Genomic DNA, 23,612 nt, shown 5'->3' on the forward strand with positions numbered 1-23,612 from the left:
ATATTTTTATATTATTACATTTAATATATAAAAATAGCATATGCTTCTTAAATATATACATGCATGTGTTTGTATTTATATAATAAATACACACAGTTCACACCCATATATTATGTAAACAAAAACTTTTATTTTCGTATATATATTAAACATCTATATATATAGCTTGTATTTTATATAATTTTATTAAATATATTTTAACTATTTATCTATATTGCAAAAATATGTTTAAGCTGAGTATGTGTGTATATATATATATCTATTTCCTCACTATTTCTCTCTCTCTATAGCCTATAATAAATGGCTTAATAATTTGATCTAAAAAAGAAAGTTATATTTTAAATTCACAATAGAAGAAATCTACGAGTCACAAATCTAAACTTCCCGGATATTTAGTTATTTCCCTGTTAATTATATACGAGAGAGAAAAAAAATCTAAATATTTTGATGTCACATTCACAATTCACATTTACACTAGCTATAAATGATAAAATATAAATATTGATATAAAATAATCTATTTTATAAAATTGAATTATATAAAAACTAAAAAGTATATTGTAAGCTTCTTAAACTGTATATGTCGTTTTTTTAAATAATATAATTTTATTTTTTTATCTATCTATCTATCTATCTATCTATCTATCTATCTATCTATCTATCTATCTATCTATCTATCTATCTATCTATCTATCTATCGATCGTTATACATAAGCTGTAGACTACATATACTGTATATATATATATATATATATATATATATACATTCTATTTTTTCGCTATTTATAATTACATATGCAAAAAAAAAAATCATAATTCTTTGATGTCCCATGTACAATCCTTCAAGGAGCCGCTATCTCTGCGGCGTGACGTCACAGTGAGGGGCGGGGCTAGTGCATTACCCTTATTACATTCATATCTTACACTTGAAAAGGCCAGGCAGCGGATAAACGGCGCGTGTCCTGAAGTCAAACAGTAGTCCACACCGTCCATATCTCAGGAAGAGACGCAGAGGTAAGAACCCAGAGTGAATCAGCTGTATTTTCAGCAGCAGCGTGAGACTGAACGTGGCGCTCGTGCACCGGTGAAGTAGGTGAAAGTGCACGAGCGCAGTCCTTAAGGCATGACACCGAGAACACAAGGTGATTCCGGACGGCAACGCAGTTTGTTCTCTGAATAAACAAGAACATATGTAATTAATTTTTTTATGTATATAAATGCACGCATGAGTGTAGCACCTGGTGAATGTTGCAGGACGAGAAGGACGTTCACTTAGTTACTGTTGCTATGTGTGTTGGAATATGTTTGATTTAAGTTATTTATTGCAGTGTTATCAGGGAACCTGTCAAAGTGTTTGTCATATTTCTACACAGTTTCGAATTGTTTCAGGGTCAAGTACGTTTAATTAAGAATTATTTTGAATGACGTAATAAATCAAATCAAATAGCTTCGCGCACATCCTAATTTGTTACATTTTGAGATATTAATAACCCGTATGTTATCGATGTAACTCAGTAATAGAAAATCCAAAATGTATAATTCTATTATTTATTTACTAACCCTCGTGATATATCACACCATTCACTTTCACTGGGAGAAAAAAAAAACATGCAGTAAAAGTGAATGCAATTCCTTAAATTCTGGCTAACGTGTAATTTTGTGTTCAACAGAATAGAAATAGTCTTACAGTCTTGGGATAGCGTTAAAATGAGCAAACGATGAGTTTTCATATTTTGGTGAGCTGTCCCTTTAATTTAATATTTCGCTCGTAGAGCAGGAACTATGGAAAATATACAAACTTGTGTTTCTTTTTCTATTGAGTCGATACACGTTGCGGAATATTTAATATCAGCTCATTAAAACATATAGAGCCATAATGGCGGTAACATCAACATAGTCCCGTGACCTTTCGCCTAGTTTCCGTCTGCACCGGCGCGTCACGTGACCAGCGCTGCTGGGGTCACATTTGACTTGCTAATACATAACGTAGCGTCCTTTCACAAAACATGACCTTGATAGTATTATTATTATTATATCTGCGCCAGACGATGATAATATCACTGTTATATAATTATTACCATCTTATGATAATGTTATTGTATGTGCCGCAAATTAGAAATGTTTAAGTGGTCGCTGAGCAAGAAAGTCTGTGTAGTTGCAATACATTGTAATGCATTATTAATTCATAATAATAACAACAACAATTTATTATATTATTATTATTGATAATAATAATCAAAAATAATAATATGTTTAATTAAATAACACTAAAACTAGCATGCAGAACAGTTTATTAGTTATTGTGCATTTAACCCCATACCTTTAAATATTCATATTTATCTTCCTGAACAGCCTCTCAACAGTCTTCTCAAATTCAGGTTGAGCCAATGTTGCTGTGTCCTGCTGGTCAGGATGTTAATACATTTACTTTTTTTTTTTTTTTTAGCTGTGTGTGGTTGTGGTTCAACAGAATCTGTGTAGTTTTATAATTGTATACACTTCATTGCATCCTAATAAAAATGAATAATAGTTTAAATGTACAAATATTAAATTCAGTTAGATGACTTTTAGAGTGTTTTGGATCAGTAATTTCACAATTACTTCTACTGTCATTGAAATATGATTTGTGAGCTGCTAAATGTCCTGATTTACACTAAAATATATTTTCAAGTAATTTCTAAAACTTTATATATATATAATGATTTAATATATTTGTAATAATGGTATAGTCATTTAAAATATATTATTTTAAATACGGAATTATAGTTTTTTAACTGTAATTCGTAATTTTCTGTATTTTACTTTTGCTTCAGTTGATAAAATATTAAAATAATGAGTTAAAATGTACTTAAAAACATTTGATTTTACATAATGGAAAAATGCATTTTTTAAAAAGTGTACTCAATTGTGTAAACTCTCCTCAAGAACACTTAAGTAGCCTTTAATTTAATTTAATCACAATAACCGCATTATATTTCAAGTGCAGATTAAATACAATTAAGCAGACTTCTTTTTCAAAAGTGTGTAGTAGTATGGTTGTGTTTGAAGTAAATCAGTTGTTCGAGCTTAAGCATTTTTCATGTAATTCAGCGACTGAATTAAGTAGTCTAGCTGGTTTAGAGAAGAGTTCAGTCTGCCTGTTTCTTGTACAAACCAGTGTATCACATTTCAGTACAAGGCAAGTGAATACATTCAAAAAAGTGACAAGGACATAATCCCTAAATACACACTGCATAATGCCATTTAAGCATTATATGTAAAGTTGTCAGTGATCTCAGACATGTTATATTTATTATAGAAATATAATAAATTTTTCGTACTTTCATGTTATGATTGTTGTCATTGTCAGAAGTCAATGTGATGCATCCATGCGGCTTTATTTACATCAGAGCAATGTGTACAGTACAAGCACTTGTGAAAGGTCACTAAGGTCATGAATAAAGCACATTCTGTTATCCGCCCTGTTATGTCATGCAGTTAAATGATCGAGGACATAATGAACAGAAGAACAAATGTTATTAGACGACATATTTTGAAATGTACATACTTTGTGTTACGTTTAACAAAGTTTGTTCATGTAACTTTTTAAAGGAATAGTTAACCCAATCCAAGATTGTTTCTTCATGGAAACAAATTTGGAGAAATTTGGCATTCCATCAATTGCTTATCAATGCCGTCAGAACGAGAGTCCAAACATTATTTTGCCATTCATTCTGAGGCTAAAAAGTGTTCATTGCAACATGATGGCCTAGCTTGAAGTGGGCCAAACATGTGTTAAGGCTGAGAATCCAGGTAGGAGCCAGCCAGGCCTGCATCTGAATGGAATCCAAGTGAACCCTCAAGAAAACAGTCAAAACTAGGGGTGACCCCGAATAGTTGACGATTCGATGCTTTGATAGGAGGAGCCCGATTTGACTACAAATGACACAGTTGAATGATCATGCAATTTTGACTACATGGAGGTGCTCAAATGTATGATTTTACATAGAACTACTGGTTTTCTCACAATAAGTTAATATACAGCCTATTAAAATAATGCTGTATGTAAGAAACTTAAAAGAAATATTTCATATTTGAATGAATAGTTTCAATTTGTGTAGTCCGTGACCAACAGAGGAGCATCTTGGCGGCAGGGATTTAAAACTTTAACAAGGATTAGATTGACACAGGCAGAGTGAAAGACTGGATTTATTCGACCAGGTAGGGTACAAGTGATTTCAAAACATTTCAGCCGGTTTATATATATCGTTATTATTCATCTCGTATAAGATGCATTTGGTTGAGTTACGCCGCAGTAAAGCACTTCATTGTAGTACTACGGTGATTTTATTCAGATTCAAAAATTCCAATTCTAATATGAAAATCCTGTATTTTTTTGGCGTTCTTTTCTTTGGCAAAGGAAAACATCCCTGTGGTAACTCACTAATTCCATATAGTGGGCTAAAATGAGCCAGTTGTCCAGGTAATTGAGTAGACGGATTTATTTATTTATTTATTATTACAAGGACAATGCATATTAATAGACATTTCCGTCAATATGCCAGAGTTAGCCAGAAAGCTATTTTTTACCTGCAGTCCCTAGGCAGATGGTAATAGTCACCCTAAAAGAATGTAAAATGACATGTTTACATAACAAAGCAATTACAATACATTTAATAAAAAATGGATGCCCTTGAGCTTCAATGGGGCCAGAACAGCATCCATGCACTTTTTGAATGTCCTTGGTGTCAAGGCCAGGCCAAAGGGAAGAACCTTGTACTGGTAAGAAAAAAAAAGTGACTTGAGTGACCTGAATAAGAAAAGGCATCCTTCAGGTCAACAGTGACAACAGTCTCCTGCATGAATTCTCTGACATAATAGCCTTCCACGCTCAACATCTTAAACTTCCCTTTGTAAAGGGAGAAGTTCGGTTGTGCAAAGGACTAGGATCAGGCGTAGGTTGCCATCTTTCTTAGGAATGAGAAAACAGTGACTGAGAAAGCCACTTACTACTTCAGCTGGAGAAACCTCCTCTATCACCCCCTTGTGGAGGAGGGTAGATAGCTCCTGCTCCGCCTCTGAAGCGCTGCTCAAGCTGAGGCAGAGGGGTTTTGGGTTGAGTAGCAACAGAACTGAACTGAAAGCCTGGCACATCCCCACGTCAAAAGAGAGTGAGTGTCACGCTGTCTAGTCTCTGTTTCCCTGGGTGTCCACTAGTGGGCTCACTTCCCCTTAGGCACTTCACCGTAGGCACTAGAATTCCTCTAGTCTGGTCCTGTCTTCACAGTAATTGCACTCCTGTTAATTGCACCAGGTGCAGGGACTCTGGTGTCATTAGTATCTCTATATATTCCAGTCTTTTCCTGTTGTTTGTATGGAGTCCTTACCTTTCGTATATGCAGTTTTCTCGTCATCCGAGATTCCCCTTCGTCTTCTCGTATTCCGAGTTTCTCCTTAGTCTTCTCGTCCTCCGAGTTCCCATTCCTTCCCTTTCCTGTTCCTTCCTTGTTTATTTGTTTGTTTATTTTTGGACTGATTGTTTGGTTTTGACACTGGCTTGTTTTGACAACGATTTTTGGATTACCCTTGTCTAAATAAATACCTGCTATTGGATCTCTTGCTATCTCCCTGTGTCTCTCTGGGTACACGATCGTCACAGAAGGACTCCATCACAAAACAAAGATCCAGTGGTATGTCTTTTCATATTTCCTCCCCAGTCACCGAGCGGGTGAGGAATGGGTTCGAGGGTACTCGCCTGGTTGTGTTTTGTGGGACATGGGTAGGTCCCTCAGGAGTGAGTGGTCGAGAGGAGGTCCGGCATCACTCTCCAATATGGCCCCCCGTTGACCCTGAGTTCGGAGGGGAGCCGCCTTCTCTCCATTGTGGACGGAGAGGGGAAAGGAGGCGCAGGTCGGCCGAGCCCGCACCGCTGCACAAGATGGCTGCCAGCCTGCGCAGAATGACCGCAGACCCAGCACCATTACACAGGATGGCCGCCAACCCAGCACCACGAGGCAAAATGGAGGCCAGCCCAACACCATAGCACAAGATGGCCGCCATCTCAGCGATACGAGGCAAGATGGACGCCAGGCCAGCACCACAGCACAAGTTGGCCGCCAGCCCAAAGCCACTGCACAGAATGGCCGCCGGCCCAGCACCACTGCCCATGATGGCCTCAGGTCCAGTGACACTGCACAAGATGGCCGTCAGCCCAACGCCACGAGGCAAGATGGACGCCAGCATAGCGCCTCAGCACAAAGTGCTCACCAGCACAGCGCCACGGTGTAAGATGGCCGCCAGCTCAGCGCCAATGCCCAAGATGGCCGCTGAGACGTTTTTGGATTATTTCTCCATGCTGTCAAAGATCCTAGAGATTCCCAGGAGTGTTTACGTCACGTCTGATGTTTTTATCAGATGTTTGGATCTCAACCTGACGGCACCCATTCACTGCAGAGGACCCATTAGTGAGCAAGTGATGTAATTAAATCTTCTGCAAATCTGTTCTGATGAAGAAACAAACTCATCTACAACTTGCATGGTCTGAGGGCGAGTAGATTTTCTGCAAATTTGTTGGTGACTTGTTCTTTTATTTCATTTTACTTCTACCATTCAAATTGTGAAAAACGTATATGCTAATATAATTTGTAATGGAAATGTTGTATTAAATAAATAGCATTTCCACTACTGGTCTCGAATATTACCACATGAAACCATCATTGTTTTTTGTTTTTCTTCACATTATCATAGTACCTTTTTAGAAAGTTCCAGCACAGTCCTCAGAGCTGTGAGTCATGTATATCACCTATGTTGATTATGACTGTTCTCTGTCATAGTGTGAGTGTACAGTCAGCATGGCAGAAGCACATCAGGCTGTGGCCTTCCAGTTCACCGTCACTCCTGATGGAATCGACCTGCACCTGTGTCATGAGGCCCTGCGCCAGATCTACCTCTCTGGCCTCCACTCCTGGAAGAAGAGGTTCATCAGGTTCAAGGTGACCTCACAACTGACTTCCTTATCCAACTAATTAAAGAGTTACTGTACATGACTAACATTATATAACCAGCTCTGAGTGTCACTTTGAAATAGCAATGTTTAATTGATTTTTTTTTTCAGGATAGTTTGTGCTTTGAAAATGATTGCAAAGCCCATTTGAATAGAACTATGTCTTATTAGATTAATATTTGTTTAATATTAGATTATTTTGTGTTTCCGTAGAATGGTGTCATGACTGGAGTCTATCCAGGAAGTCCCTCGGGGCTCCTGGTTGTTTTGGTGGGTTACATGTCCACCACCAAATATGCCAAAATAGACCCTTCCCTAGGAATGTTCACTAAACTGTCAAAACACCTACCGATCAGGTAAACCACTGAGCAACAGTCACTTTTTTGTCATTACTTATTAGCAATTTTTTATGATATATTTGGAAGATACTCTGTTAATAAGTCAATAACATCGAAATCTTGCCAGAAGTTGTTAATAGGAAAAAGTAAAGCTGGCCAAAATTCAAAGTCATATGCAAACATGAAGGTCTGATTCTTTGCTTTGTAGTTTAATCAGATTTTTTTTGTTTTGTTTTGTTTATAAAGTATAGCTGTTCAAAGTCCAAAAACATAAGCAAACACAAAAGTCTGACTCTTATAATTTTAATAATAATAAAAAAAATGATTAGTAAACTAATAACTAATGCTTATAGTGCTTCGGAAAGGGCACTGCCATTAATTTCTAACTTAACAGCTGTGTTTCCCTGCAGTAAGTACGTAACAGAAGAAGGGCAGCGTGTTGTTGGTGGTGTGCTGATTGGGACCGGATTGTGGATTGCTGTGACTTTCGTAATGAGGAATGTCCTCAAGTGCTTGCTGTCCTGGCACGGCTGGATGTTCAATCGCCATGGATCTTTAAACTTTAAAACTAAAATTTGGTTGGTGAGTGTGGCCTTGATGGAGAATCAATCACTTGAAAGAATAATTCGCAATATGCAATATTATAGAATTATTGGCTGTTTTTTGTAGTCCACATGTACCAAATATTTCCTTGAGTATTTTCAGAGAGATTCCAAAGTCTAAGAAGTTTGTTTCAGCACTGTTTGATAATTGCTTATTTCTTTTGAAGTTTTTTGTTATATAGCCGTTCACTAGAACTTGTCTAGTTTTATTATTGAAAGAATCATGCTTGTCTCATGTTTGACTCTTGACCCAGTATTAATGCTATTCACACAGGTGTTGGTGAAGTTATTTTCGGGGCCAAAGCCAATGCTGTACAGCTTCCAGAGTTCACTACCACGGTTACCAGTGCCTCCTATAAAAGACACAGTTAGAAGAGTAAGCAAAGCATTTTTATTGCATTTTAAAAAGATCTAATTTATTAATAGGTCAATAAATTCTTTTTAAGCACCCTTTTATTTTATTTCTTTCAGTATCTTGAGTCAGCTCGTCCTCTGATGGATGATGAACAGTACAAACGTATGGAGGGGTTGGCAAAGGACTTTGAGAAGAACATGGGCCCCAGACTGCAATGGTACCTGAAGCTCAAATCCTGGTGGGCCTCCAATTATGTAAGTTCCCTATATAATGAACCTTAAGTCACCTTTATTTGTCATACTGTAGCGTGGGGTTTGGGTTTTGTTTCTTGTTTAGGTTTTTTGGTCTTTTGTTTTGATATTTTGCCTAAAATATGCTTCATGTTTCTGTCATGTGATCATGTGAAGTTCTACTAGTGTCATGTTGTGATTGGTTGCTTTAGTCATGTGCATTGTTTGCCATTGGTTGGTTTGTGTCTTGTGACCCTTATTGCTTACATGAACGCTAAATAAAATCATTGGGTTGATTTGCGCATTTACATGTCACAAGCTTCAAATCTGTTTTTTTTTTTTTTTTGACGTGCACAAATATGGAGTTTCTTACTGTTTGTACATAATAACCACTCTCCTACGCAATTTCTTTATTTGCATAATTATTATTTATCCATTTATGATCACTTTGTTAAATAAAAGCTGCACATGGCTTGCAACTTACCTTCAGTGGACTGATTGTTATACATACCTTTTATTATGAAAATTTGACTTTGTTCTACTGTTATCCTCTCAGGTCAGTGACTGGTGGGAGGAGTATATTTACCTCAGAGGTCGAGGACCAATCATGGTCAACAGCAACTACTATGCAATGGTAAGGCTGATATCCAATGGCTAATATGGATTTTGTTGAAAAGAAAGTCAAATTAACACAAATAAATAAATAAATAAATCAAGAGAGTGAAATGTAAAAAGTATTCAATCAAAATATGAAATTAACAAATAGCAATTATTTTTAAAAATAAATATTCCACCTGGGTCACGGCACCAATTTTGTGATGTAAGTTTACATTAAAATGGTGGTTGACTGCTTTTATCTAATCTTGATTGTGTTTATGGGGTGCAGTCTGACATGTGTAAAAAACAAACAAAAAAACATTATTTTTGACCTTTATTATTTTTACCTTTGTTGTATAATAAGTTCATAGCACTGTTCAATGGCAGTATCTCTGTGTTTATCAGGACTTCCTCTATGTGATCCCTACTACACGTCAAGCTGCTCGTGCTGGTAATTCCATCCACGCCATCATGATGTACAGAAGAAAACTGGACAGAGCGCAGATCAAACCAGTGAGTTTAGATTCCACAGCAAACATAATCATTAATATGTACTTAACTGAATGCAATTCATGATTTGTGTTCCTTCGTTCTATGCAAGGATAATGTATTCATTTTACCACTGCTGAAGAAAATCAAACACTTCAAAGTGTCTTCTTGAAATTAATCCTACGTAATATGTCTTAGACTCAAAGGAATAAGTTCCCCTAAACGTAAAATCTTTTGTTATCATGTAACCTGCATGGTTTGCTCTTTTTCATGGAAGATATTTAGCAGGATGTCAAGCAGCTCTTTTCCATACAACAAATTGTCAAGGTTCTAAAACAACCACAACAAATAACATAATAGTAGCCGCTATAACTCATGACTTGTATGTATACAAAGTCTTCTGAAATAATATGACAGCTTTTTGTGAGGAACAGGCCAAAAATTTAAATTTTAAATTACGTTAAATAACTTCATTTCTAATATAAGCAGCATCACGCTAAATATCTTCTTCTGTGTTACCCAAGATATTGTCATAGAGGTTTGAAATGACACAGAGGTAAGTAAAAGGTAATGAAATGCACTTTTGGGTGAACTATACCCTTAAGTGTAATTATTAATGTGTCATAGGTCTAGGTAATGTATGAGTCAGTGGCGGTAAGCACTACTCAGAAATTCAGATGAACATTAACTACTTCTGAAAACTGAGCATTAACTATCACAAGGTGTTTATTATATGACAATGTGTGTGTGTGTGTGTGTGTGTGTGTATATATATATATATATATATATATATATATATATATATATATATATATGTTCTCTTCTGGTCTCTTACATCCTACTTCACATCAAATGTCTTTTAGTGCATGTTTGAATCAGTTTTTTTTTATATATATACTTTATAATGATTAAATCAGTAGACACATGTTGAAAAAAGGCTGTTTGTCATGTCATAACATGCCTGTCTTTCTCTCTAACCCCCCAAACTCTGTGTGCATGGCTGTGAAAGCACCCCCCTCATAAACGATCTTGTGTTTTGTTCCTCGCTCCCGGACGTGTCTGTGTTTGCTATACACGCTCACACACCACACACACAGTTGTACTTGCTGGAGAAGCGAGTGCCGCTGTGCTCGGCGCAGTGGGAGCGGATGTTTAACACGTCCCGTATTCCCGGGCTGGAGACAGGTAGGGGGGCTCCACATCTGACCCACACCCTTCATCAGCTCCCTCCAGCAGCGGCCGCGTCAGACTCAGCCTCAGGACAACAGCACAGCGGACAGGAGAATACAGAGCTTACTGACTCAGTGGTCGACTGATAAAGGCTTTTCATTGGGGGATTTCTAGAGAGCAGGGTTTAGTAATAGTGATACACCAATATATCAGCCAATTATAGAAACAGGTAAACAGTTAAAAAAAATCCTGATAATTAATTATATATTATTATAATAAATCATATATTTTATATGTTGTTATTATTATTATTATTTGAATTTAGAATTAATATTATATATGTTCGTCAACAGTCAACTAAATGAAATGTAAGATGTTAAATGTTTGGGGCTGGGGCCAGTGCGTCAACTGCGTTAAATATTTAAATAACTAAATAAATATTTAAATAAATATAACTAATTCAGTTCACACATTTAACTGACAGACCTAATAATAATTAATTATAATAATAATCATCTTAATATTAATATATTATTTATATAAATATCTGTTGTATATTTAAATTCTGTATCATCCATATTAGGGCTTATAATGACAAACCATAATTGTCAATTATTCCCTTAAAATTGTAAATGTGACTATTAATTACGAGTATCACAATTCACATTGGATGATGTTTATACCATTGTTTGATGCAACTGCATGCCATATTTTATATGAGAATAAACAAGAAAGCACTAACTGAAAAAACCTTTAGTGCTTTTCTATAGTTTTAAGCCTCAAATGTCAAATATACATCGGATTGGTTTCCTTTTTAAATTATAAAAAAGTAAAAATATGAATGGTATTATAATCATATACTAAAACTAAAATTAAAACAAAGGGGAAAACCCTTAAGATAACATGCAAGAAAGAAAAAAACACATCTTAAGCACTCAGAGTAACATAACTGGACTTTGAACGATTAATTGCCACTTTTTAACTATTGTGTAATTGTGGCATCCATAATTGTAATCACAATTAGAAATTCGATTAATTCATATAATCCATTTGATATAATTGTATAATTTCATCTAATTTATAAAAAGTTTTGAAGTGTTATTCACAGCATGAGGTTATTTTTTGTCACCCCACACTCTTCAAATTTTCCTGAACCACTGGAAAGCGCACATCAGACGACCACTATCAAATAATCCTAAAATATCAGATATCATATATTGTATCTGCCTGACTGTTATATCGGTTTGAAATCATTTTTTAGAAGGCTTTTTTGTCATTTGGCAGCTGTGCTGTTATCCGGCGGCTGCTCATCATGTTGAATTCATCTCTTCTGATCATCCTTCACTCCTTCCACTGTTTCCTTTTTAGTTTACAGTTTTCTTCTACAGGTATTTTGGGTTTCTATCTTGTTTTGGTGTTTGACCTTCCGTTCTGCTTCACAGCTCATGGTGTTAAACACGATCCCCTTGTGCTCATCTCAGTACGAGTGTATGTTCAACACCAGTCGAGTTCCCGGTGTAGAAACAGGTAGAGCTTCCCTCTCGCCTTCTTCACTTCGACACCAATCCACTTTTAGACTGCTGTGAGCCTGAACTACATGAGGGTTTGTGATTTGGATTGACTGGTATTTTTCTGGAGAAGGCAGATGGCGAGGAATACGTTTTGTGTGCTGATCTGATTCTTGACTTGATAACCTATTTGTGCGATTAACTGTTTAACCTGTTATCTGAGAGGAGATGAATGGGGAACAGGAAATAGCATGTTTTTACACATGTCTGGCCGTATAGTGGTGCCAGTCAAAGTTTACTGTTGTTTTTATTGCTACTAATTTGTAACATACTGTAATACATTCAAAAGGTTTTAAACACTGAATTAATTCCAGTTTAGTAGCTAGTAAATATACTTTACTTAATGGCTTAATCTACAGCAATACCCTTTAGATAAGATATATGTAATATAATAACGTAATAATGATAATGTTCTGTCACAGAAAAAAGGGGAAATATGTGGAATATAGTTAATAATTCTTACTTAATGATACTAAAATAAATAATTATTGAATTAAAATTAGGGTTGCAAAGGGGTGGAACATTTATGGTAAAATTCTGAAAACTTGACAAAAATCCCTGGAATAAAAAAAAAAAAAAGAATTCTGTAAAGTTTCCAAAATTTCTGTAATATTTCCCAAATTTACTGGCAATCTTCCACCGTTTTGCAACCCTAATTCAAATATAGCTAAAATAATTTAGCATAACTTGTTTAGTAAATAATAATGCAAATATGAAAAAGCAATCAAATAAGTAAATATAGTAATAATAATTATTAGAAGATAACAATGATTAATATTGAACTGTAATTTAGAGTGTATGTATACTTGTAATGCAGAAAACCAAAAACAATAAAATACATATAATATTCAATAATAATATGTAATCGACACATTTAATTAGTAATATTAGTAACAATAACAATAATAATAATAATAATATTTTTGCTAATGATAATCATTCTAATCATTATTGTATAATTTTGTACTAGAACTAATTATATTAATAATAATAATAATAATAATAAACTATAGTTTAGGATGGATGCATACTATTAATGAAAACAATATATATGAATAACAGTATAACAATAATAATAATAATAATACATTTATTAATGATGATGATGATGACAATTATTATAATTAATGTTGAACTATCATTGAGAGTGCATGTGCACTATAAATCAGAAAACCAAAAAAAAAAAACACATAATATAATAATAATCAATAATAATACACAATTAACATGCTTAATCAGTAATTATGATGATAATAATATAAATGTTATATTGCATTTGATAATCGTTAAAATAATTTAAAAATATTATATTATAACAATCAATATTAATATATAATAATGCTCTTAATGAATAATTATAATAACACTAATAATAATCATAATAAAGTAACATATATAGTTATACACACACACACACACACACACACACCGGCCACTTTATTAGGAACACCTGTTCAATTGCTTGGTAACACACATTGCTAATCACATGGCAGCAACTCAATGCATTTAGGCATCTAGATGTGGTGAAGACAACTTGCTGAAGTTCAATCCGAGCATCAGAACGAGGAAGAAAGGGGATTTGAGTGACTTTGAATGTGGAATGGTTGTTGGTGCCAGATGGGCTGGTCTGAGTATTTAAAAAACTGCTGATCTACTGGGATTTTCACGCACAACCATTTCTAGGGTTTATAGAGAATGGTCTGAAAAAGATAAAATATCCTTTGAGTGGCAGTTGTGTTGACGAAAATGCCTTGTTGATGTCAGAAGTCAGAGGAGAATGGGCAGACTGGTTAGAGATGATAGAAAGGCAACATTAACTCAAATAACCACTCGTTACAACCAAGGTCTGCAGAATACCATCTCTGAACACACAACACACCAAACCCTGAAGCAGATGAGCTACAGCAGCAGAAGAACACACCGTGTGCCGCTCATGTCAGATAAGAACAGGAAAACAGAGGATATTATTCACACAGGATCACCACAATTGGACAATAGAAGATTGGAGAACTGTTGCCTGGTCTGATGAGTCTCAATTTCTGCTGTGACAATCAGATGGTAGGGTCAGAATTTGTCTTAAAGAACATGAAGCATGGATCCATCCTGCCTTGTCTCAACGGTTCAGGCTGGTTGTGGTGGTGTAATGGTGTGGGGGATATTATCTTAGCACACTTTGGACCTCATAGTACAAATTAAGCATCGTTTAAACACCACAGCCTACCTGAGTATTGTTGCTGACCATGTCCATCACTTTATAACTACAGTGTACCCATCATCTTTTGGTTGCTTCCAGAAGGATAATGCACCATGTCACAAAGCTCAAAGCATCACAGACTGGTTTCTTGAACATGACAATGAGTTCACTTTACTCAAATGCCCTCCACAGTCACCAGATCTCAGTCTAATAGAGCAGCTTTGGGATGTGGTGGAACGGGGAGATTCACATCATAGATGTGCAGCCGACAAATTTGCAGCAACTGATGCTGTCATGTCAGTATGAACCAAAATCTCTCTGAAATGTTTCCAACACCTTGAATCTATGCCACGAAGAATTAAGACAGTTCTGAAGGCAAAAGGGGGTCCAACCCGGTACTAGTAAAGTGCACCTAATAAAGTGGCCAGTGACGTATATATTATAGTATATCTGAATCATGTTGCAGGGAGATCATTTCCTACATAATTTTAGCTATATTAATATTTAGTGTGCATTAATTTAATTATTTTGTTAATAGTAATAAGTGTATGTATCATTTATTGATTATGTGTTTATGCAAATCCATTGCAGAAAAACAAGCCTTCGTTTGGCCTTTCTTCTCATCATCTACTTTGCCTTTCTCTCCTCACCTTTTGCTTTTCTCGTCATTGTCTACTGACCACCATTAATCATTTAACCCTTAACAAATCCAGCCTAAATATGACACAATTTGCCTCATTTAAACTGTACGAATAATTGTTCAATTATTTTAAATGATTGTTTTCATGCACATTGACACACCTCCACCCTCACGTCCGTATTCTTCTTCAGACGTCCTTCAGCACGTGAACGAGAGCAGACACATCGCCGTGTATCACAAGGGACGCTTTTACAAAGTCTGGATGTTTTATGATGGACGGCTGCTGTTGCCTCGAGAAGTTGAGCAGCAGATCGAAAAGATCTTGGCCGACAAGTCTGAACCTCAGCCAGGAGAAGAGCTGCTGGCCGCCTTAACAGCGGGTGACAGGCGAGTTATTACATTTTTTTACGTTTATTTTTAATTATTATTATTATTTTCAATACATATTTTTTCTTTTAACTGTGGACTTGAGCTGGAAACATTCTGTGTCTGCGAAATTGCAGCTTTCTTTCATGAACCAGACGTTGTTTCTTCTCTTTCTGTTCACTAAACTGTGATCAAACAAAGGTGATTTTATCTCTGCTTTTGTTCCTCCTTACCCAGAGTTCCCTGGGCCAAAGCCCGCTCACAGTTCTTCAGTCGAGGGAAGAACAAGCAGTCTCTGGATGCCGTGGAGAAGGCGGCTTTCTTCGTTACCCTGGATGACAGCGAACAGCGTTACGACTCAGAGAATCCAGTGCAGTCGCTGGACAGCTACGGCAAATCTCTGCTCCACGGAAAATGCTATGACCGGTGACTACGACCTCATTTGATTAGAATTAAGTGACATAACATTCAGCCAAGTATGGTGACCCATACTCAGAATTTGTGCTCTGCATTTAACCCATCCAAAGTGCACACACACACACACACACACACCGTGAACACACACCTGGAGCAGTGGGCAGCCATTTATGCTGCAGCGCCTGGGGAGCAGTTGGGGGTTCAGTGCTTTGCTCAAGGGCACCACAGTCACGGTTTTGCCGGCCCAGGACTCAAACCCACAACCTTACGGTTAGGAGTCATATGCTCTATACACTAGGCCACAACTTCCCCATAAAAAAAGCTAAACCCATTAAACCCGATTATTGTGCAGCTTAATATATTTCTGTTCATATAATGTAATTTTTCAAAAGTATAGGGTCAGTAGGATTCCTTTAAAAAAATAGCACAAACTTATTCTTTAATAGTATTCATGCATTTAGAAATTCAAATTCTGTTTATTAATTTGATTTTGAACTTTCTATTCATGAAAGAATCCTTCTGTTTATAAAAGTAATGTTGGGGAAGTCGTGGCCTAATGTTTAGAGAGTTGGGTTCACAATTGGAAGGTTGTGAGTTCGAGTCTCGGGCCGCCAGGAATTGTAGGTGTGGGGAGTGCATGTACGTGTTTCTAAGGAATGATGCTGAAAATTCAGCTTTGCATCACATGCATAAATTACATCTTGCAATATATTTGAATAGAAAATAGCTATTTTAAATTGTAATAACAACCTTGTTAAGCAGAAGATATGTCTTTAATAAAACCGTACATATCTCAACATTTTGAAAGGTTTTAATTTTGTCCACTTTTTTTTGTCTCCAGGTGGTTTGACAAGTCTTTCAATCTGATTGTGTTCAAGAACGGCACTATGGGATTGAATGCAGAACACTCCTGGGCCGATGCGCCCATCGTTGGCCATTTATGGGAGGTGAATAAACCAATTTATTGAGATATTGAAATGGATGAACTGTTTTGGCAAGAAAGATCATTCCAAACCTCTGTGAGTTTCTTTCTTCTGTTAACACTAACGAAGATATTTTGAAGAATGTCGGTAACCAAATGGTAGCCATTTACTTATATAGCATTCTTTTTTTGTCCAGTTTTTCAGTTTTTTTGTTTCAGACAAGTTTATGGTGTTCAAACATTTGAAACCTTTACTATTGCTTCTATTGCGGCAGCATGTCTTGTCGTCAGATCCAGTGAGACTGGGCTATAGTGAGGACGGACACTGCAAAGGAAACCCCCATCCCAACCTGCCGGGACCCCAGAGACTGCAGTGGGACATCCCAGAGGAGGTCGCTGCAAATGTTTTGTCCATTTTAAACATGCTTTGCTTTCATAATTTAACAAGGAGTGTCCTCTTTCTTCCCTTCACAGTGCCAGGCAGTGATCAGCAGCTCTCTGAAAGTGGCCAAAGCTCTGGCGGACGACGTGGACATGCACATCTTCCCCTTCAGTGACTATGGCAAAGGCCTGATCAAGAAATGCAAGACGAGCCCCGACGGCTTCATTCAGATCGCCCTCCAGCTGGCGCACTTCAGGGTACGAGCGATTCTTCTGCAGTTCTTTGGATTTTTCCTCAGTTGTCTGTGTTATATGCTCAGATTTTCCTCCCGCAGGATAAAGGCAAGTTCTGCCTGACGTACGAGGCCTCCATGACGCGTCTGTTCAGAGAGGGCCGCACTGAGACCGTGCGCTCCTGCACCACTCAAACCTGTGATTTTGTCCGTGCCATGATGAATGACAAAGCAACGGTGGGACTTAGTTTAATGGCTAGCTCGTTTCAGTGTGTTAGCTTATTCCCAATAATTCCACCATGTTTTATTATTTTTTTCTTAGAGAGAAGAGAGGTTGAAGCTGTTGAAGGTGGCAGCAGAAAAGCACCAGGATTTATACAGACTAGCCATGACGGGAAATGGCATCGACCGCCATCTTTTCTGCCTCTACCTGGTGTCAAAGTACCTCGGGGAAGATTCGGCTTTCCTCAAAGAGGTGTGAGATGCAGCACAAGCTAACTCCATATATGTTTTGCTGGCTAAAAACATTGGTTGGGTTTGTTGCAGGTGTTGTCTGAGCCCTGGAGATTGTCCACCAGTCAGACTCCTCTCCAACAGCTCGATCTGTTTGATTTAAAGAGGCATCCAGAATACGTCACCAGCGGAGGAGGTTTTGGACCTGTAAGTTCAACATTTTGTTTCGAGCACTCTGTCCATTCATGATTCAATGAAAACTCAACTCTTGGTTTACAGTGTTGTAAAACTCTGGGGTGGTAAGATTCTTTGAACTTTTTTTTTTTATTTGATGATCAGGGTAAATCATACTTATTTTATCTTCTGGGAAACATTTTTTGAGAAAGTATTTATGTAGCTTCTGAAGTCCCAGAACTATATGAAAAAAAATATCATTAAACAAAATGAGAAGAATGTACACATCATCATCCTGTTCAAAAGTTTTCACCCCCCGGCTCTTAATGCACTGTGTGGCCTTCTTGAGCATCAGTACATTTTCTCACCTTTTGTAATAGTTGTGTTTGAGTCCCTTAATTGTCCTTAGTGTGAAAATATGGACCTCAAAATCATACAGTCACTTTTGGAAAGGGTTCAAATATGCAGAAGATGCTGGGAAACCAATGAATGTGCTTAAGCTGGAGGATTTTTCTGAAGAACAGCAGGCAGTTAAATGGCTCAGGACCAACAAGGGACTCGTGAACAAATAAATTAAATACATTTAGCAGACGCTTTTATCCAAACACAACTTAGAGTGCATCCAGCCTAAAATTTTTACCTAACATGTGTTCACTGGGAATCGAACCCACAACCTTCTGCTGCTAACGCAACACTCTACCACTTGAGCCACAGGAACACTATCACAAAATATAACAATAGTCGTGGATCATCCAGGAAATTACACACAGTATTAAGATTCGAGGGTATGTAAACTTTTGAACGGGGTCATTTTTTAATAAATTAAAAGAGTATATGTAAACATCTGTTATGTGAAATAGCTTATTCAGGACAGTACTAAATTAAAAATAACATGCAATTTTGTTTCAATTATTAACATTCTGCAAGGGGTTTTTAAACTTATGAGCACAACTGTGTGTTTGTGTATGTGCGTGTGTTTGTGTATGTGCGTGTGTGTGTGTGTGTGTGTGTGTGTGTGTGTGTGTATATATATATATATATATATATATATATTAATATATATGTTTTTGTTTTTTAGGTTGCTGATGATGGTTATGGTGTCTCATATATTATTCTTGGAGAAGATCTCATCAACTTCCACATATCCAGCAAACACTCCAGCCCAGAGACCGTGAGTTCACTTTATTATATCTCAAATTTAATATAAAATATGATAAAGTACAAAGTATTTTTGGTCAAATAAATGCAGCCATGGTGCAGAAACATAAACTCAGCAACATTAAACTTTTGAATGGTAGTGTATAATGAAATTGATAAGATTATTTAAATGATACATAATGTAATGTAATAATTCTCTACATGTGTCAAATTAAAATATTCCCTTCTTTTGTGACTTATAGGACTCTCACCGCTTTGGAAGTAACATTAGACAGGCAATGCTTGATCTCCTGGATCTCTTCCAGCTTGACAACAAAGCTAACAAGTGATCTTTCTCTTCTTGTTTTCTCGTTTCTCAGAAGGGAATCATTTGAAAATATTTTAAACCGAGGGCTGATCCTCCTTAGGCATGTACAGAGTAATTAATATTCAAAGAATGGTCATTTAAACAGGATGGAGCATGCATTATTGAGAGAAGATACTTTATTTTGGATTAATAATTATATCACATATTGAGTTTGTGCTGGGATGTATTCGTGCATTGTTGCCTTAATCTCCGGGACGGATGTGAATGGGCGAGAAATGTTCTTCTGGAGATCCAGGAAAACCTGTGGCCTTTCTGTGCTGCTGTACATTCAGACTTTCAGTTTTTCTGCTTTTGCGTTCAAACATTGAAGTGGTTTTCATCTAATATATTCACTTTATTTTGACTTGAATTGTTATTGAATTAAAACTGTGACAGGTTACAGGGAAGGTATACAAATATTTCAAACATGTAGAGCAATGATTTTTTTTTTAAGCAAGGTCAATGAATTGCAGCAATGTGAACCTTATCACATATATGGTTATTTAAATTGATTTAATGACTCACTAAGACTCAAACAACACTCCAAATAATAATTTAGCTGTGTGTTCATACGAGGAGATTCTGAGTGCACTATCAATAGAAGAAATTGGGATATCATTCCCAGGTATAAGGGACAAAAAGATTTATTTCTCTATATGTTGTTTCTTAGTGACAGGAAAGTGTGCTATTTATTTATCAGTTCCTCATCAAACATTTCTGAAAGTGTGCTTATATATTTAATGAATAATAATTATTCTTGATTGTAAACATAAATGAATGCAAATTAATACAATTTAAAGGGAAAGTGTCACTTAGCTTGATGTGTTGTGCAATGTATCAACCATATTTGTATCATATTTTCCACAGTAGACCTCATTTTTGCAGCGCAGCTGATATTGTTACTGTAATTCAAAACCCATTTCAATGCAATAAAAGTTCACTTTTAAGTCTGATCTGTATATTTCACAATTCCTGTTGATGTAAAACGGGCATTGAAAGAAGGTTTTTTTTTTTTTTTTACTGAAATTTAGTTTTTCACATTGTGGTTTATGTTCATGGAGTATAGTCATGAAATAAAGCAAGTTCATTCAAGTAAAATTACAAATACTCAAGCAGCTCCTGGAGGGCCACTATTCTACATAGTATAGTTCCAAACCTAAACCAGCTAATGAAGGTCTTCTGGATTATTGGAAACTTTGGAGCTGGCTGGAGCTAAACTCTGCTTTCTAACACTAGACACTCCTCTACGAGTGTTAAACTTTTATCTTTTATGTCACCAGTAGATGGCAATATATACTACTGATACTGATAAATAACATGCTGAAATTTATAAAGACACTAACATTACACATTTGTGAAGTTGAGAGAGAGCTATGAGCGGCCATGACGAGAACCTTTGGGCTGGCAGTGGCAGGAATCTCTTCTGAGGTCAAGACCGGTTCGACTGGGACAGGAATACTTGGGTGCCTGCAGCAGGGATCTCAGGGGGAACACCGGTATCAAGAAATCACAGACAGATCTTTGGGACTGCAATACCTCAGCTTCCTTAGCATCTGTGACTAGCAAAGAGGTTGCCAAGAAAGAAAGCTCTTAACATTAGGGAGGCAGAAAGCTCTGGCATTCAGAGAGGGCTGTGGCAGGAACCGCTTGGACTCAGGATTGTGTAAACCAAAACCAAACGTTGCAACCAAAAGAGCCATGTAGAAATACAATATGTAGAAATCCCTCCGGAAGCAGTTTGTCCATGTGCAAGACAAGGCTTGCTCACCCCAAAAAAGCGAGAGGAGGGATGGAAGTGTCTCCAATTGTAGCCTACAAGATGCTAAGCTGCATTAGAGAGCAACTACTATTGTCGTATGCAATGATCTGAAACAAAATGAAAACAGATTTAATTTCCATTGCAATCTTTGATCTTATGTACAGTACCTCGAACCAGTTGTGGTACAGGATTTGCCCCAGACCGAGCCACTGGTTTGGCTTTTCCCCTTAGGAGATGCCAAGCACAAGGTGCTTGAAAAGGCTCGCTCGCCCAGCAAGATGCAAAGGCGATATCTGAAGCCATTTTCCAACAGACCATCTTTTATTAAGCCACTTGTGTCTGATTTGGATTCTTTTTTGTGAAGCTATTACCCTTTTACAGGCTGGGTTTGGACCAATGAGTCCATTTTACAGATCATAGCCCCTTGTGAAATGTCCTGATGGCTAACAACAGAACCACCAAGTAACCACACCATTGCTGGTCAGCCTTAGTACTCTGGAGAGGACTATTCCTCTGTGCCTGGAGGAAAGCGATTTAGTCTGATATGAAAGTTTTCTTTAATGCAGCATGTTTTTTTCTGGATCCATTAACATAAATGGATTATTTAATGCATATCAGAGTATGACTTGTAGGGTGACCTCCTCGTAATCTCTCCACATCTGAAGTCAATCAGCTTGACTTTGGATGTCCCTCGGTAATGAGAAGGTTGTCCAGTTTGAATATACCACAGTTTTTATGCCAGTCGTATCATTTTATTTTTTTCTATTTATCCATCACACCTTAAAGTCCGGTCCGTGAAAATATTGTCTGACATTAAACCGGTCCTTGGCGCTAAAAAGGTTGGGGGCCGCCATGTTAAACAGTACACTAATCTCTGGAAAAAATTTAAGAGCAAAATTGTCGGTCATGCTAGAAATGACATCACAACTATAGAAGTCGCAATTCAAGTTTGGTTTTTTGATTCAATTTGAGACTTACTATATATTGAGCCCAGAACATAATTTAAACACTAAGTAAAAAGTTAAGACTCAAGCAAACAATAATAGGCCTCCATAAAACTTGCAATCAAATTTACAGATGAGATTGTCAATTGTCATTTGTCAATAAACATTTGAAATGTTACAAAAGGCCAATCGTGTGCAAGTAGTCCTTCTATGGTACATCCTAAGGCATAGAGAGTTACACAACCCCTGAAGGGAGTGATTCTGTTTGGTCTTCAGATCAGGCAGACCCTTAAAGCCATTGCAAGGTGACAAATACCTCAGAAGGGCAAAACAGGAAGCGCACACTTTTCCCAATGAAGGGATTCCCAGTGAAGACATGGATTCACTAACTCATATCCGCTGCATCTTGTATTTCGGATATTGTGTTCTTGTCTGCCAAGACCCCCATCAACCCACACACACACACACACACACACACACACACACAAGCATCTGGTTTACCTCGAATAGCCTTTGGTCTATTGCGTGCTGTTTTTCAAAGCACAACCAACGTTTTTCCAAACCACATCTCAATTATTATCAGATACCACTTTCACACTAAAACTTTTCACTTTATAAGACACTTTAAACCTTTCTTTGGTTTGTGTGCAGCTTAGAGGTCCAAAGACATTTGTATTGAGTTGGCGCATATGAATGTGACTCAGCTGATGAACTCATTGAACTTCATCTGAAACACTAGTGTTGTTCATTAACCATTCCTTAACCCCAGAAGTGTCTCAGGCCCACCTGTAGGCTACTCGGCACTCTTTTTTTCTCTCTAGTTTATACATTTTAGTAATCATCATAAATTACATATAATTTGAAAGCATAAAACTTAAAAAATTCATCCTGTGAAAACCATTCTGAAATGGACATTGCGTTACCATGGAAATGGTACTTTAAATGTTTTAGTGGACTCCTCCCCATTAGTGGGCGGAGTCAAGTGTCATTGTAGAAAATGCATTAAGTTCTTTTAGGACAAAAACTTTTTATGATCTTGACAAAATCCAGACCATCGGAAAGGTCTCAGGATTCCATATTTGGAAGTTATTTTGTGATACAAGTAATATGACAGAGAAATTTTTACATTTGTGGCAGAAAATGGCATTTAAAAAAATGGAGTTTGGATGGCACGGTGGCTGTTCGTGGTATAATGCCCTAAATAACCTTTTTTTTTTTTGTTATATCAGCTTCAAATTTGGAATATAACTTGTGTACACACAAGACTTTTTGAATTCAGAAATATTTAGTAAAAT

The 23,612-nt window shown here is 36.8% G+C and overlaps 1 protein-coding gene across 3 annotated transcripts; it reads left to right on the forward strand.

The window, feature by feature from the left end:
* The first annotated feature begins 882 nt into the window (after positions 1-882).
* On the forward strand, positions 883-20,567 carry LOC128014321 (carnitine O-palmitoyltransferase 1, liver isoform). Of its 3 annotated transcripts, none has more exons than XM_052597797.1 (19): positions 883-1,013; positions 6,812-6,970; positions 7,195-7,337; positions 7,730-7,901; positions 8,196-8,297; positions 8,393-8,530; positions 9,063-9,140; positions 9,509-9,616; positions 10,690-10,777; positions 15,356-15,551; positions 15,768-15,956; positions 16,789-16,894; positions 17,145-17,261; positions 17,344-17,508; positions 17,586-17,720; positions 17,806-17,958; positions 18,030-18,143; positions 19,189-19,281; positions 19,511-20,567. In XM_052597797.1, the coding sequence occupies exons 2-19, from the start codon at positions 6,830-6,832 to the stop codon at positions 19,595-19,597; spliced, it is 2,325 nt and encodes a 774-aa protein (XP_052453757.1). In that variant the 5' UTR covers positions 883-1,013; positions 6,812-6,829; the 3' UTR covers positions 19,598-20,567. The 3 variants fall into 3 exon arrangements, with proteins under 3 accessions (XP_052453757.1, XP_052453760.1, XP_052453758.1); XM_052597800.1 differs by lacking the exon at positions 10,690-10,777 and adding an exon at positions 12,205-12,289; XM_052597798.1 differs by having other exon boundaries at positions 1,007-1,141.
* The last annotated feature ends 3,045 nt before the right edge of the window (positions 20,568-23,612 follow it).

This window comes from Carassius gibelio, chromosome B25, assembly GCF_023724105.1.
Source record: "Carassius gibelio isolate Cgi1373 ecotype wild population from Czech Republic chromosome B25, carGib1.2-hapl.c, whole genome shotgun sequence".
NCBI classification, from domain to species: Eukaryota; Metazoa; Chordata; class Actinopteri; order Cypriniformes; family Cyprinidae; genus Carassius; species Carassius gibelio.

Coding starts and splice junctions, on each gene's coding strand:
- LOC128014321 (XM_052597797.1), top strand. CDS start 6,830: ATGGCAGAAGCACATCAGGCTGTGGCCTTCCAGTTCACCGTCACTCCT. Junction 9,617..10,689: donor ACAGAGCGCAGATCAAACCA/GTGAGTTTAGAT, acceptor CCACACACACAG/TTGTACTTGCTGGAGAAGCG. Junction 17,721..17,805: donor TGATGAATGACAAAGCAACG/GTGGGACTTAGT, acceptor TTTTTTTCTTAG/AGAGAAGAGAGGTTGAAGCT.